Source organism: Hyaena hyaena, unplaced genomic scaffold, assembly GCF_003009895.1.
Source record: "Hyaena hyaena isolate Hyena2069 unplaced genomic scaffold, ASM300989v1 scaffold_1, whole genome shotgun sequence".
Taxonomy (NCBI): Eukaryota; Metazoa; Chordata; class Mammalia; order Carnivora; family Hyaenidae; genus Hyaena; species Hyaena hyaena.
The window spans coordinates 285602-301369 of NW_024080633.1; the positions used below are offsets into that span (position 1 = coordinate 285602).

At 37.8% G+C, this 15768-nt stretch overlaps 1 protein-coding gene across 3 annotated transcripts in view; it reads left to right on the top strand.

The window, feature by feature from the left end:
* Nucleotides 1-15768, top strand: part of CNTNAP4 (contactin associated protein family member 4) — a 252739-nt gene that overhangs the window by 68267 nt on the left and 168704 nt on the right. For all 3 annotated transcript variants that reach the window (XM_039227582.1, XM_039227589.1, XM_039227596.1), the window contains exon 3: nt 5098-5291. In XM_039227582.1, the coding sequence (XP_039083513.1) occupies nt 5098-5291 (194 nt within the window). The remainder of the gene's footprint in view (nt 1-5097; nt 5292-15768) is intronic.

Consider the following 15768-nt stretch of genomic DNA (forward strand, 5'->3'; position numbering starts at 1 on the left):
AGTCTTGATCTCAAGGTACTGAGTTCAAGCCCCCCATTGGATGTGGAGCCTAGTTAAAATAAATAGTCTAAAAAAATTAAAGAAAAATAAATAGTATTGAATACATTATTTAGATATATTCTTGGAATAAAGTTATTCCCACTATGGGCAATGACACTTGTATAATTATTTCAGGGGTAAAGAATTGAGAAGGAAGTGACTTTTAAAATGAGATCCTCACAGGGATTTAAATTATTTTAAAAATAAGTTAATTTCTCATCCACATTGAAGTGATTTGTATAACATTGGGAAAATTTAATTTGCATAATATTAGGAAAATTCGCCTCTGTAAATCTTTTTTTTAAGTTTTATTTGAAAAGAAGAGGTGTTAAAACATTTCATTTCACTAGATAATTTTAGTAATTAAGCTTAATATGGTACATAAAATTTCTAGTAGAGTATTTGACATAAAAAGGTACCAGACAATTTATAGTTTGCTTTTCTTTCCCTACAGTTCACAGCCACATAGTTTATAAAAGCAAGTTCCCCAGGAAACTGATGTTTAAAATTGGTAGGCCACAGGAGCACCTGTGTGCTTCAGTGGGTTAAGCGTCCAACTTTGGTTCAGGTCATGATCTCTCTTGGTTTGTGAGTTCGAGATCCACATCGGGCTCTGTGCTGACTGCTTGGAACCTGCTTCAGATTCTGTGTCTCCTTCTCTCTCTGCCCCTTCCCAGCTCACACTCTGTCTCTCTCAAATATAAATAAACATTTTTTAAAAATTAAAAAAAAAAATAGAACTGGCGGGCAAGAGATGCTGTGTTTGTGGTCATTCAGGAACTAAATATTTTCAAAGCTGAATTTAGTGCTGTGATCATAAATCTGTATTTAGAGTCAATAGTAATAATAATTGTTCTGTAATTCAAAACGTCACAACTACCATGTACCCACATGCTTGCTATATATGAGAGAAATCAATAGGCACTTTAATATGCTTTTTGAAATTAATTCTCAGAGCAGTGCTACAACATTTAATTTAAAAGTCTCATCAGTTGGGAGGATTTTTATCTTTAAATGTGAGTTTTCAGGCTGTGCTATGAAGGATCAACAAGTGTTTTTGTTGGGATAGATTTATCACACTTTATTATGCCAAATCTTAGTGATGAGGCCAAAGAAGGAGAAAAGGGCAGGTGGAATAGGAAGAAATAGAGCTGAGGGGACAAGACTCTTGTTTTTATCTTGTGGGTTAAGTGTCAGTAACCATGGACTAGATGGGGTTCTAAAGAGATTGTCTTTGGTCTATAGGTATTGGCCTACCGTAATGGCGATCACATGGCATATTAAAAGCATCACTAAAGACGAATAATACTTGACCAGCAGCTAAAAGGTTTGGTTAATAAATAAGGAATTCTTTTATTTTATAGTAATTCAGATTTTACCACTGGCTGGAGTTAGCTCTCATTTCTTCCATTAAAAAAGTAAATACAACAATAACATGGCTCCACAAGGTTACATGGTTAAGTGGTGGCCTTATGGCTGGTATAACGTAAGGTCAGCTTTTATTTCATGTTGGTGTTGTTCCTACTTGTCACCATAGGCTGCCACTACCAAAGTATGCCATGTTCTACCTAGATCTGTATCTATATCTACACCTATAAGTTTGCATTTTCCATATTACTCTTCGACATTTGTTTTAAAATGAGAACAAGCATATCACTCCATCACACACTTAGACCATGTGCATCTGCAGAGCTAAACAGCTTCAGACCCTGTGGGGAATCTCTGGATTCCCTGGGGGTGATTTAACTTGGTAAAGCCCAGGAGCATCTGAATTTCCATTACTTTATTGGTGTACCTCGTTAATGATATAGCTTAATTTGCATATTAGTAGTACCTTTTCACCACAGGTGAGAAATTGAAATGTTCAAGGTCAATTAACTGCGAATGTTTCAAGTTGGGTAGTGCAGCTGTAACAGTGAGAGGTGCTGGGAAGAGGGAGAGGTCAGTGAGAGGTGCCTCTTTCTCCTGATGAGAATTGATGATCCAATTTTAACTTACCAGAATCATGCTGATTCTTTTTTCCTTACTGTGCTCCTCTCATGTGCTCATTTTTTAAATACTGGTCTATCAAGGAGTGTCAAAATACTAGAGAAAGATTATGAAATTCTATATTAAAAATATATATAGACCATTGAAATTAACTAGAAAGGGCAAGACACAAAATAAAATAATCAGCATTTTCCCAGAGGTATAAACTGATATAGACAAAGTTCCGAATGTCAAAATGTCAGGTTAAAATGATGACCAGCTGGGGGTTCTTCATTCACTCTATCCCAACTTTTCTACGTAGAAAACAATGATATGGGGTGCCTGGGTGGCTCAGTTGGCTAAGCATCTGACTCTTGATTTCAGCTCAGGTCGTGATTTCACTCTTTGTGAGATCAAGCGCTGCATCAGGCTCTGTGCTGACAGTGAGGAGCCTGCTTCGGATTCTTCTCTCTCCCTCTCTCTCTCTGCCCTTCCCCCCCACCCCCCACACTCTCTCTCTCAACCAAAGTAAATAAATAAACTTAAAAAAATTAAGAAATGACAAAAATACAGAGAGATATGCAGTTGTAGTAATTAGAGGACTGAGGATGCTTGGTTAGCATTAGACCTCAGGAGACTTTCAACTTCCAAACTTGGATAGATCCTTAGGAAGAATAATACGCTTTAGGAAGGACAGTGGAGGGAAAGAATTACCCATAATTACCCATTCACCATTCCCATCATGTCCCTGTACTTCAGAGACATGGTCTTTGTTAACTTGAAGGAGGAAAGTTGGCTCTACTGCCTGGTAGCTAAATTCTAGGGTTCCCCCACCTCTATCAGCACCATCTTTTCTACATCCATTGGGAGCTACTGATTTCCATTTATCATAACAACATGAGGGGCACTGTTGGTCCTGGCTAAGAGCACCGTGCCTCCTCCTGCTTTGCAGACTACAGCCAGGTGTTCAGACTCTCTGTATATGACTTATCCTCTATTCAGTAGGTTGCTCTGAGAATTAAATAACAATACCGCCATAGAATGCCTGACACAAAGTACTCACATGCTCAATAAATAGTAAGTGAGAACCCAGTAGAATAGGTAGAAATGGTATGCTGGAGTTTTATTACATCCTGAGAAGTGAAATGTGGAGGAAGAGTTGGCTTGGCTTTAAAAATAATGCCTTGGGAACAATTCCCACTGAGGGTTCAGGAATTTCCTGAATTATTTATGGAAGGCAATTATTTCAGATGTCTTCAGATCATTCTTCCATGTAGATAACTGGCTGCAAGAGTAAGAGGTGCCCTTTGTGGACAGCAGAGCTGTGCTGGATAAATGACACCAAGACACAAAACATGCAGCCAGAGCATGTGTCGACCAACAGGCCCTCTTGCTCAAAATATGAGAATATTCTTCTCTAACCTAAGCATAGTCGATGGTACTGGTGACCAAGAGAACTCCACCCATTCAGGTTACTGGCCCAAACTACAGAGAATACAGAGAAAATTAAAAGTAAAAACAAGCCAACAAAAATTACGGTATGTAGAAATAAATGTTTTGGATGAAAAAGAGAGATGTATGGAATGGAACAATGACTCATCCCAAGAAAAAATGAATTAAAAAAAAGTCTCATTCTAAAGACAATGTAGTGAGTAACTTGGGAATCATACTCTAATACAAGCAGGAGTTAGTATTATACATTAGGATAGGATGTTGTTGTCATGTGATTCTTTTTTAATATGCTGTATTGACTCAGTTTGGGGTCCTACGTAGAGGATGGTGAGTTCCCTTTCATGAGCAATTGATTATATCCTTGATCTGACCACTTCCCTTGTTGAGCTTACAGCCTCAAGGTGGATGATGAAAGAATGGGGGAAAGAAAAACATGTGCTAATATTCTTACTTGGGGTGTTATGTAATAGATGTTGCATTTTAATGGCTATTGGATATTAGATCATTATGGATTTAAGAATCCATTAAACCTCATTTCATGAATTTTATAATGATTACATATTACTTACATAATTATCAATGTCAATATTACTTAAATAGGTAAAGTCCCCAAATAAGGCTTTTTTGTATTAAACCGGAAGAATGAAACATGTTAACAAGACATCCAGTAGTCACATCTCTAATATTTTGATGTGAAGCAAATAAAAGGAAACATGATAAGTTCTGCTTTACCCTCAGGTCCTTGAATATACAGTAGGTTCCTATTTTTCACTCTTGAGTGCTCAAGCACACCTTACTCTAGGACCTTTTCCCTGAGTGCCCCTCCCCCACACCTTACCCCCCCCCGCCCCCCCTTCCCCCCCAGGCAGGGTAGAACCAGTGGTGTGTAGGTAAATTGGCTGGGTGGGAATGGGTGCTGGTTTGTAGAGTTTGTCAGTTTCTGTGGTTTAAATACTCCAACCATGGTCAGTTGCAAACATGGCTATTACTCAGCAATCAGCTTGCAAAATTCCTGAACATTTAATTGCCTCTCCTACACTGTTGCCAGCCAGTTCCAGCTTTCCACTGGATAGAACTCTCCTCCATCATCTGTTGTATTATTGTTCCCTGCCCCTGCCTCACCATTAACCTTTGTGTTTCAGACATGCTTTTCAGTGTCTGTCCTTCCTATAAGCTTCTTGACCGTCTGTATTCTGAGTCGTATACTTCTTTCTCCAGGAGGTCTAAACATGATCTGATACCACACATAGTATTCTAGTTCTACCACACTGTGAACTATGATTGAAGGTCAAACAATTACCTAATTGTGTGTGTGGGCAGTAAACCTGCTAGTGCCAAGTGTAGACATGAATGTCCACCTGTCAAAGTAAGCACTTTCAACATTCAGTGAGATCCTTGGTTCTCTCCAGTGTCAGGAATTACGACACCTAGAAATGAACATAATTAACACGGGCTTCATCCAATTATACTAAATTCTTTTTTTCTGTATTATTCTACAATTACAAGAAGTTTCACGTTTTGGAAATTTGACTTCATTAAATTCCATACAGGAATACAGTCTTACTGGCATTTCTCGTCCACTAACAGATTTTGAACTAATCTTTTGCCCATTTTCTCCTGTTTCTATTTTCATAAAAGGAGCTGGTGGCTGGTCTCCACTTGTGTCAAACAAATACCAGTGGTTGCAGATTGACCTTGGAGAGAGGATGGAGATCACGGCTGTGGCCACCCAAGGGGGATATGGGAGCTCCAACTGGGTGACCAGTTACCTCCTGATGTTCACTGATAGTGGCAGGAACTGGAAACAATATCGACAAGAAGACAGCATCTGGGTATGTTTTTTTAACAGAATGCCTAGTCTCTAGGCGGAAAAGAGCAGAGTCATCCCTGCGTGTTGTTCACAAACCTCTTAAACTAAGTTGAGAAACAGAAGCTTCAGGATTCCTTAGGAAACATTTTTCAAGAAAAATATATTAATATTCATTTTCTAATCCATTTCATGGTATAACTTATGAAAATAATAAAAGTGAATGAACTTATCTCAGAAATTGAAATTGAAAAAGAAATCTTATCTGTCCACTACATAGTGTAGAAGTCTAAGAAATAAATACGACCTCTAAATGTTTTTTAAGTTTGTCCAATAACATGGTGGTTTTTGCATGCTCTTCATTTAAGGTTGGTTGTAAGAATTTGTTCCTTTTATTTCCCATGATAACTCTGAGGTTTCTGAACAGCTCCTTCTCTCTCTACTATTTGGAGGCTGGTATATATATATTTGGAGTATTATATATGATATAAACACAATATACATATACATGATTTGTATATTAACCATCCTCTAGTCTTTTAAAAGTATGTAAGTGTGTAAAGCACGCGTGTTCTTGGCCGGGGCATGGCTCCTGGAAGAGACACTGACAGGGAGGCAGTTTGCAACACAGCAGGTGGTATTTGTAGTTGGCTGATTGCATAGAAACACCTAGTGGAAGAAGGAAGCCACAAGCCGTTTGCTTGGTGGTGAAGAAAGGACTTCTTTGCTAGCAGAAGGGTATCAGTTGGGATCTTATGTGGACCAAGGGCAACATGCTGCAGTCAAAGAACTTTCTTTTTTTTTTTCCTCTGGCTGAGCTGCTAGAACCAGAGAAAATGAGTAACTTAATGAAGCATTGTTCTTAGCACACAGATAATTTGGAAGCCTATTTGGGCACATAATGATAATTTTCTTTGATCAGTCAATTGCCTCTCTTTTGAAAGTTCCTAGAACTTCGTTATACATTATCAACTCATCAAAGAAATGGACTGTGATTTACTCACCTTTGTGTCTCCGAAGCACTTGGTGGCCATTCAATGCATGTTTATTGATGTAAATTGAATTGAGAAGAAGTTACCCTGTTCTTTTCTAGAGAGAAAAACAGTAAGGCTGGAAGCAGTTGCCCATAAGCATTTTTAAGAAAAGCTGCCTTAAAATCTAAAGCAAGCTGAAGTGTAGAAGAGCGAGAAAAACTGGATATTATGGTTGAATTAATTTCATGAAAACCATTCAGACTAGGGATAAAATAAACAGTAATTATGAACCAATAACAATGAAAGCTTAATGAGGTATTTATTTTAACTAAGTGTTTGGATTATCCTTTACTCTTGTTCTAAATTAAGCATTGGATTTTAAACTAGATAAGTAGAGGCTAATTCATGCTAACATTTAGCTGTGTTAAGTAAAATGTATGTTTTTGACATTTATTAAGATGATAGATCAACCATGAAAATTGTTTCTCCGTTAATCAATTTTGGGGAAAGTCAGACCTAGATCACGCTGCTTGCCTTCCTTTGCTTACTCTTATTAAAGGTGAGGTGCTCAGGGTGAAATAGAGGCATAATGATATCCTTAACCAATCCAAACCAATCATTGTAAAGACAGATGGCATCTATAATCTATAATCATTTGTTGAGGTATTATTTTTTAGACTATGCTTTGATTTGTTCATTTACTCACTGTCGTCCTCTTTTGAGTGTGAACATCCTGAAAACAGAGGCTGTACCTTCTACCCTGTCATCTTAGCATCCCAAATCTTACTTATTTATTTATTAAACTTTTAAACATTTATTTATTTTTGAGAGACAGAGAAGGACAGAGCATGAGCAGGGAAGGGGCAGAGAGAGAGGGAGATAAAGAATCTGAAGCAGGCTCCAGGCTCTGAGCTGTCAGCACAGAGCCCGTTGTGGGGCTTGAACCCACAAACTGTGAGATCATGACCTGAGCTGAAGTCAGACACTTAACCAACTGAGCCACTCAGGTGCCCCAAATCTTTTTTTAAATGTTTATTTATTTTGAAATGGGACAAAGGGGCAGAGAGAGAGAGAGAGGGAGAGAGAATCCCAAGCAGGCTCCACGCTCAGTGTAGAGCCTGACATGGGTCTTAATCTCAACACTGTGAGATTATGACCTGAGGCAATGTCAAAGGGCTGACATTTAACCAACTGAACCTCCCAGGTGCCCCTCAGCATCCCAGATCCTAAGAGTTCCTGGCTTGTTGTAGGTAAATGCTAAGTGTTTGTTGAATGAATGAATGAATGAATGAATGAATGAAAAAAATGCATTTTATTGTACTGACCCCTTCCTCCACAATCAGTTCTGTCTTTTAATTTATTTATGTGTTATTAGTTTGATATACTTAGAGTTAGGATGCTCATTTCTTTCTCTCCTATAAGTTCTGAACTTTTTTTTTTAATGTTTTATTTATTTCTTGGAGAGAGAGAGAGAGAGACAGCGTGAACAGGGGAGGGTCAGAGAGAGAGGGAGTCACAGAATCTGAAACAGGCTCCAGGCTCTGAGCCAGCAGTCAACACACAGCCTGACGCAGGGCTCGAACCCATGAACTACGAGATCATGACCTAAGCGAAAGTCGGACGCTTAACCAACTAAGCCACCCAGGCGCCCCAAGTTCTGACCTTTTAATGGGAGAGGGTTTATCTCTTTTATCTATATTTCAAGCATTTAGTACCCACTGTGCCACATGGTTTTGTGTTGAGGGTATTACAGAAAAATAAAATAAATGTATGAATGAATGGATTTGAAGGTGTTGATCTCCTAATCTGTGTCTAACTTTGTAAAAAAAAAAAATTCAGGCGGCCTTAAAAGAGATCATGTTAAAGTCATTGAAGAGATAAAATACATCAGAACAAAGCAAAAAATGATTCAGAGAAGTATGCAAAGGCGGGGTACAGAATTCTAGAAATTTGGAAATGGAATATGCAGATTATTGTAGATTGACTTTGTCACAAAAGCTGGGCTCACCTGGGTATTGAAAAAAGCTTTATAACTTAGATTATGGAAGGCTTAAGGAAGCTATTCCATGTAGCTGGAAAAGAGTAAACAACAGCTTGGACACTGGAGATATCCAGAGATACAGTTTCCCACAAAATAGCCAGGAAATCTACTGGTCAGAATGGACTGTCAAGTTCCAAGTTCGGGAAGGTCTGAATGATACTTTTGGATATGGTAAAGAAAATTGATGGATGACTTTGAATGTCAAGTTCAAAATTAAGACTTGGTGCAGCAGGTACCATGACTACACATAAAATAGGTGAAGTTATGGTGTATGTGAAACAACGCACATCGTGTACCACACACATTCTCATGCTGCCTACTCATCCCAGGTAGGCTGCAAAATTCTATTCTGCTCCTAGTCACTCAGGTACCACTCAGGACAGCTTTGTCTCTGTGAATCTACAGTTGCCCAAGCAGGAAGAATGAAACATGGTGAATTACACCCACTTCTTGCCATCTCACCTGGAACAACAATAGATCACTTCAACTTGGATTGTTTTGTAGCCAAAGTACAATTTTTAATTGATAGATATAGTAAGGACTTTAACCCTTTGTTGTATTTTACAAATATGTATTTCCCAGAGTCTTTTTATTTGTTTGGTATTTTTTGGCCCATTTTTTAAGAGGTATTCTGGGTTGTATACAGACTGCACAAAACATGCCCATTTTATTTAAGAGCTTCACATTGTGCCCCAGATGACAGAAATAAATCTATGAAAGAGAGTTAGGAAACACATAAGCCACTATGCAAATATGTGATGGAAAAAGGAAGAAAAGACAATTGTTGTAAGTTTAGAAACAAATAAAATAAATCCCATCAATGTGGATTGAAATGCTGCAGTGAAGGATCGTCATTCTCCTTTCATTTGATCCAACCTCGAGTGCTGGAGAGAACAATGGCTTCTATATACCTGAAAGATTTAATAAAAGGCCCTGATGCTTTTTACAAATAATCCTTAAAGAGAAAGATGAAATATTTATCGTCTATACAGGTCATGCACATATTTGATAGAACTTTAAACTTGACAGATATGTGACATTTTGTAAAATCATGCATTAGAACATTTCTTTTGAAAAAAATTCATAGTCTGGGCCCATAAATATAATTTATACAAAGTACTCTAGTAGTTGGCATGTAAATATTTCACAAAAATTAGAAAAATTGTTCCTCTTAAAATGAAGATAAAATAAAATCCCTCAACATGTACGATCAAAAGACTTTTCAGCCAGTTTTATTGTAAGTGATTGAAAAAGCAAATGTAAGGTGTAATTTCTGCTCATTTAAGAACAATTGCTAAAATATCATGAAAGTAACATCTTAGAAACTATTTTAAATAGATCAACATGTGCAGGAACTTTATAGCTAAATTATCCAAATGGTCCCTGATACATGCCCAAGATTCTTTTACACTCCAGACTAGACAGGCAAGGAATGGAAATGGTACCAATTTTATAAATTGTTTAGGTAACTATGATTGTTATACATAGAACAGTTTGCTTTTTGATTTTTTTATGGATTTCATTTTTCCATAAAAACCAACAAAACTTTTGGCATATTTCTAAAGTTAGAGTAGTTTTATTTTGCTCTTTCTTTTTCTTTTTTTATTATTAAATTTTTTTTGATTTTTAAAAATTTCTGAGTGAGAAAGCATGAGCTGGGGAGGGGCAGAGAGAGAGAGACAAGGACCAAAGCAGGCTCCATGCTGACAGCAGAGACCCTGATGTGACGCTTGAACTCACGAGCAGTGAGATCATGACCTGAGCCGAGGTCAGACGCTTACGTGGTTGAGCCTCTCAGGCTCCCCTTGTTTTGTAATTAGAAGTGTTTAATGTCATGAGTCTGGGTTTGTTTTGTAAAAAACACAGAGCCCCTGTGACATAGTAGCATAGTCAATTAGGTAGAAGTATCACCTGTCACAGAATAGTCGCACCATTATCACTGTGACTGACTGAGTTGTCAAGTCTCAAAGCCACACAGTGCAGAAACACTACCTGCAAAGATTTTATCATGTATTTGTTTCAAATCGAGTAAACATGTGACCAGGGGAGTTTAATAGAAAACCCCAGGAGGCACGAATACCAGTGGGAGGGGTGCTGTAAGCTTGCTGGACTCCCTCCCTTGCATTGCACGTCTTTTCTGGCCCTTCCCCTCTGCTGAGCTCTTATTCTAGGGACTTAAGGCTGCAAAAATCATCGGTGGTGTTACAAAGCACAACAGTACTCATGCCACGTACGTCAACATGTCAAACCATCAAGCTTCATGCATCGCAAGCCTTGCCTCAGTACTTGGACAGAGGCCCAGAGAATGCCGTAAGCGGCATCTGTCTTTCAGGGTGGCCTCTGCTCCGATGCCAAAGACACTTTTAATGAAAGTTGCCATTCTTTGTGTGTACCCTCAGTAAATCTCCTGTTTGTATTCCTAGTTAGCTATGAGTTCTTCACCCTTTTGAAAATGATTAACCTAGCAGTGCATGCTTGAGGTGGCTGCATTTGGGTTTTTAATGTGGCTTCAGTCATGAATCAGGACAGTTAATTTGCTAGGCACCTTCTCTGTCATGTAGTGTGGTTACTTTCACCTCCATGCATCTGTGCTCATTCTCTAACGTGCTCTGTAAGTCCCTTCTTATAAACTTCTTTGGACACACATATTGGAACTTTATATCAATCTGTAATGCACAAAATACAAATATGGGAACTCCCATGAATTTCAGGTGCACATAAACAGTGATAATAAGATAAATGGTAATGTCGTTTCACGTTCTTCAAAATGATCTGTCTCTAAGCAAGCAAAGTAAAAATTATTTGAACAGACTGATTAGAGTTAGCAGGAGACTGGATTTGGTGCCCTCCTCAGAGGGCACACTCTCATGTGGGATCATTCTCAAATCATCAACCAGGGAGTAACATGTGTTAACGACAGTTTCCAACTTGTATCTCACATTCTGCCATGCCACAGTTCAGTGACAACACCATGACCTCTTTTCTCCATTCTCTCTTGCCATCGCTGTGGTCTGGTGTTGAAGATGTCCGCTTCTGGCTTTTCTGGTTCCAGCCTCGGGAGACGACGTTTGGAGTTCGTCTCTCCTGGAACAAGTCTGTCCTTTCAAAATGTCTCTTTTGTCGTTAAGACATAGGCAGCTAGGTCTTTCTGAAAACCAATGCATTAGGCTCTTTTTCCTAATTACCTTTTTTTTTAAAGTTCTGAACTTACAAGCATTTTTTGATCAGAGAAAGAGATAGAAAAATATATAGAGCTAGACAGGAAGAGATAAGATTTGACACTGATACAGTATAATCCTTAGGTTTTGTAAGGTTTCCAATGGCTTCAGATCTTTTCCATGTGATGTATGGGCGCGAGTGCAAGTACGGAGCTCCTTACTTCTCCGCCATCTTGTCCCTAATCCTTAAAAATCTAAGAGAATCATTTTACTATTTTCTAAGATGATAACTCAGTAATGTGCCTCACAACAAAATTAATTTTTAAAATCAGTAACTTATCTTACCACTTATGAATAACTACATAGTATAAAAGGAATACATACTCCACTTAAACTAGAACCAAAAATGAATAAAAATCAAGGAAAAACTTAAAAAAATGTACAAGATATATAAAAAGGACAGAACAGAAGACTTGATGAAATGCAGGTCATCTGTTTTGAATTGGAAAATAGTATCACAAAGTTACTCATTCTACCTAAGTCATAAAAGTGAAATCATTCTGAATTTCATGCATAGAAAGTATGAGAAAATAGATAAGTTAACAAAAATAACAGTAGTAAGGAGAACCTACATGTTCTCTTACATATAAGAAAAGTTTATACATCTATATTAATTAAAACATGTTGATACTGGCACATGAAAACATAGTGAAAGAATAAAAGAGAACATCCATTACTAAGTACAAATACATTTAGGGATTTGCCCAAGATACATGTAGCATTGAAAATATGTGAGGAGGGGCGCCTGGGTGGCTTAGTCGGTTAAGCGTCCGACTTTTGCTTAGGTCATGATCTCATAGTTCGTGGGTTCGAGCCCCGCGTCGGGCTCTGTGCTGACTGCCAGCTCAGAGCCTGGAGCCTGTTTCACAGTCTGTGTCTCCCTCTCTCTCTGACCCTCCCCTGTTCACGCCGTCTCTCTCTCTCTCTCCTAGAAATAAATAAAAATATTAAAAAAAAAAAAAAAAGAAAATATGTGAGGAAATGTACCTTGTCAATAATGGACCTTGGTAAGCTATAATTTCTAGAAAAATAAATAATATTTTTATATCAAAATGGATTCCAGATGAAATGAATATATAAAAATAACATAGGGGCTCCTGGGTGGCTCAGTCATTTGAGTGTCCAACTCTATATTTTGGCTCTGGTCAAGATCTCAGGCTCAAGTCCCACGTCAGGCTGCACATGGCATGAAGCCTGCTTGTTATTCTCTCTCTTTCCCTGTGCCTCTCTGCCCTGCTCACCCACTCTTTCTAAATAATAATAATAATAATAATAATAACGTAGACATAGAAAATGTAATAGAAGAAAACACAAGATGATGAATAGATAATATTCCAATAGATAATATTGGAAGAAACATGTCTTTCTAAGCAAGAGACCCAACACAGATGCCACTGAGGAAAAGATGAAAAATAAGACAATATTTAGGGACCTGCATGAAAAAATAGCATACACAACATTAAATGGAAGAGTAGAAATTGAAAAATATTTCTAGCCTCTGTGATGGCAATGCCCACTTTGATTTACCAGCAGCAATGGTCCTGGGTCAAGATTGATACTCAGAATGACAATGACTGAATAGACTTCATTCACCTGCAAGTTTTCTTAGATTTTTAAAAGAATAAAGGGCAGGCGATAGCACAGCATGCAGAGAAACAGCATAACGGATGCTTAGCTATACTGAACAGCTTCTAAATATCCCCACTACTTGAATTGGGAGAAACATGGTCATAACGGACAAGGCTGAGTGGGTGTGAACACCACAGATCAGGAAAGCCATCAGCTTCAGGGGACCTTCAGCTTTTATACCTTGCCAGTGACATAACTCCTCAGAGATACCTGCCAACACTTCTTTTCAGTGTACCTGCCTCTTGTCACTCTCATGTTACTCATGATTACAGATGATGTCTGTCGTTCCCAAATTTTGCAGCTTATTTCAATTCTGATGCCCAGGCAGCATCCATGGCAATTAAATAATATTTGGGGTGGGAAACCAGGTATTGGGACTTAAAAAAAAAATAGTACCAAGTCATTCCAGTTTGCTGCAAAGTGTGGGAACCCTTGGATTACTCAATAAACAAACTTGACAACCAAGTATAGATTCTTAGTTCAGTACAAAGCATAATCAGCAGGATGCCATTGTATCTTAGATCCAGTAAACTCCTGTGCATTCCTCGAGTGTATGTTGCAAGAAGGATTTGGCTAAAGATCAATGCTAGGTAAAAAGAGCTATAAACCAGATGTTAACTGAGTCCTTCTAATGAGAAAGACGGTCTTCTATGGTAGCCACTAGCTATATAGTGCTATTTAAATTTAAAACGCAATTAACTAAAATGAAATAAAATAAAAATAAAGTTTCTCAGTTGCATTAGCCATGTTTTAAGTGCTGAATAGCTAGATGAAGCCAGTGGTTACTGTATTAGTGCAGTTATAGAACATGCCCATTATCACAGAAGATTCTATTAGCACAGGTACAAAACTTTCTTTAAAATGAATAATAAAAAACAAGCTTTAATTTTTAAACAAGGAAGCAAAATATTAACAGGCACTGCATGGAAAGGAAAGGATGAATGTAAATATGTGCAAGTGTCTTCCACCTCATTCACTATTGAAGACATACACATTAAAACAGGTGTCAGGTGGGGCGCGTGGGTGGCTCAGTCGGTTAAGCATCTGACTTCAGCCCAGGTCATGATCCTGCGCTTTGTGAGTTCGAGCCCCATGTCAGGCTCTGTGTGACAACTCAGAACCTAGAGCCTGCTTCAGATTCTGTGTCTCCCTCTTTCTTTGTCCCTCGCCTGCTTGTACTCTGTCTCCCCAAAATAAATAATCATTAGAAATTTTTTTAAAAAGGTGTCAGGTAGCATTCCCCAAAAGACTTGAATAAGTGAGAATATTGGAACTACTGTGTTATTTGAGACATACTTTGCCAAGTTGTTTCATGTAACAAAATAATGTCTTCTTTAATTTTAATAGTTAGCATTTAATATGATGACTTTTCTTAAAAACCTTTTTACTATATCAAAACCATGGTATTATGGATACTACTTTTTAACACAAGAGAAAGCTAAAAATTGATTTTAAAGAAAAACATTTAAAAAGCAAGAAGAATGAACACTTTTTATGGCTATAGGTTTGTAAATAATCTAAGTTAAAGTCTATAAATAAAAGAGTGGAAGGACTATTTGCTGAAATAAAAAATATGCCAGGCATTATTCTATATGCATTATATATTTATGTAGTTAATCTTCACAACCCAGTGAGTTGGGAACTATGATGATGCCGGTTTGTGTATAAGAAGACAGGGATGTGGAGGTTATTTTCCCAAGGCCACACAGCTAGATGGGGCAAGATATTGATCCTCAGGAACCTGGCTTATGTATCCCCTTTGCTGTGGGTCAAAATATTATGTGTATGAAATCAACATTTTGAAGGAGAACCTAAATGGCTTAAGACACAGAAAACATTGCCATAGGGAGTCCAAAACAGTGTTGCTGGATGCTTTAAAATCTATCCCAATAGATAATCTGCACCAAAAAGGAACTCAAACTCTAGGGGTTTATCCTGCAAGTTCACTTGCACTGTGTATTTGAAATGTATGCAAGAATATTCACTACAACGTTGTCTGGAGCAGCAAAATAATATCGATCCAATCCAGCGGCAGTAGATCACTTGCTTAAATAAATTATAGCACCTCCACACAATGGAATGACTTATGGCCATCAAAAACAGATGATGCAAGAATACACTGGCGGTTTCTGGAGTAGATTCCAAAACTGATGTGAAATTTTGAAGTGAGCGGACATTTGACACCAAAGAGCAAATCTTAGGGACTGAAGAGGAATAGATGGGGGGGGGGGGGACAATGGATGGAATATATGTTTATATATGGAAAACACAGGTAAAGATTAGATTTATATGAGGTTTCAAATAGGACAAAGTAATCTGGATGTGGAAGAAACAAAGGAGAACAAATAGAGGAGAACAGGTAGGAAATAATTCAATTATTAAATATTTAAGAAAAATAGTGGATATATCCCATTTGTTATATAATGCTGTAACATTTATTGATACTATAAAGCCTATGCGAGTTACCAGTCTGAAGCATCATATGTTATTTGTTAATGTTAATTTTAGCAGTAGTTTAAAAAATATGTTTATATAATGGATGGGTGGCTGTCTGATGTGTATGTCATCTAGTCTTTGATCATATTATTACAGATCAAAAAATACTTAAGTTCTGATGCTAAATTGACCCCTGAGTCAGTG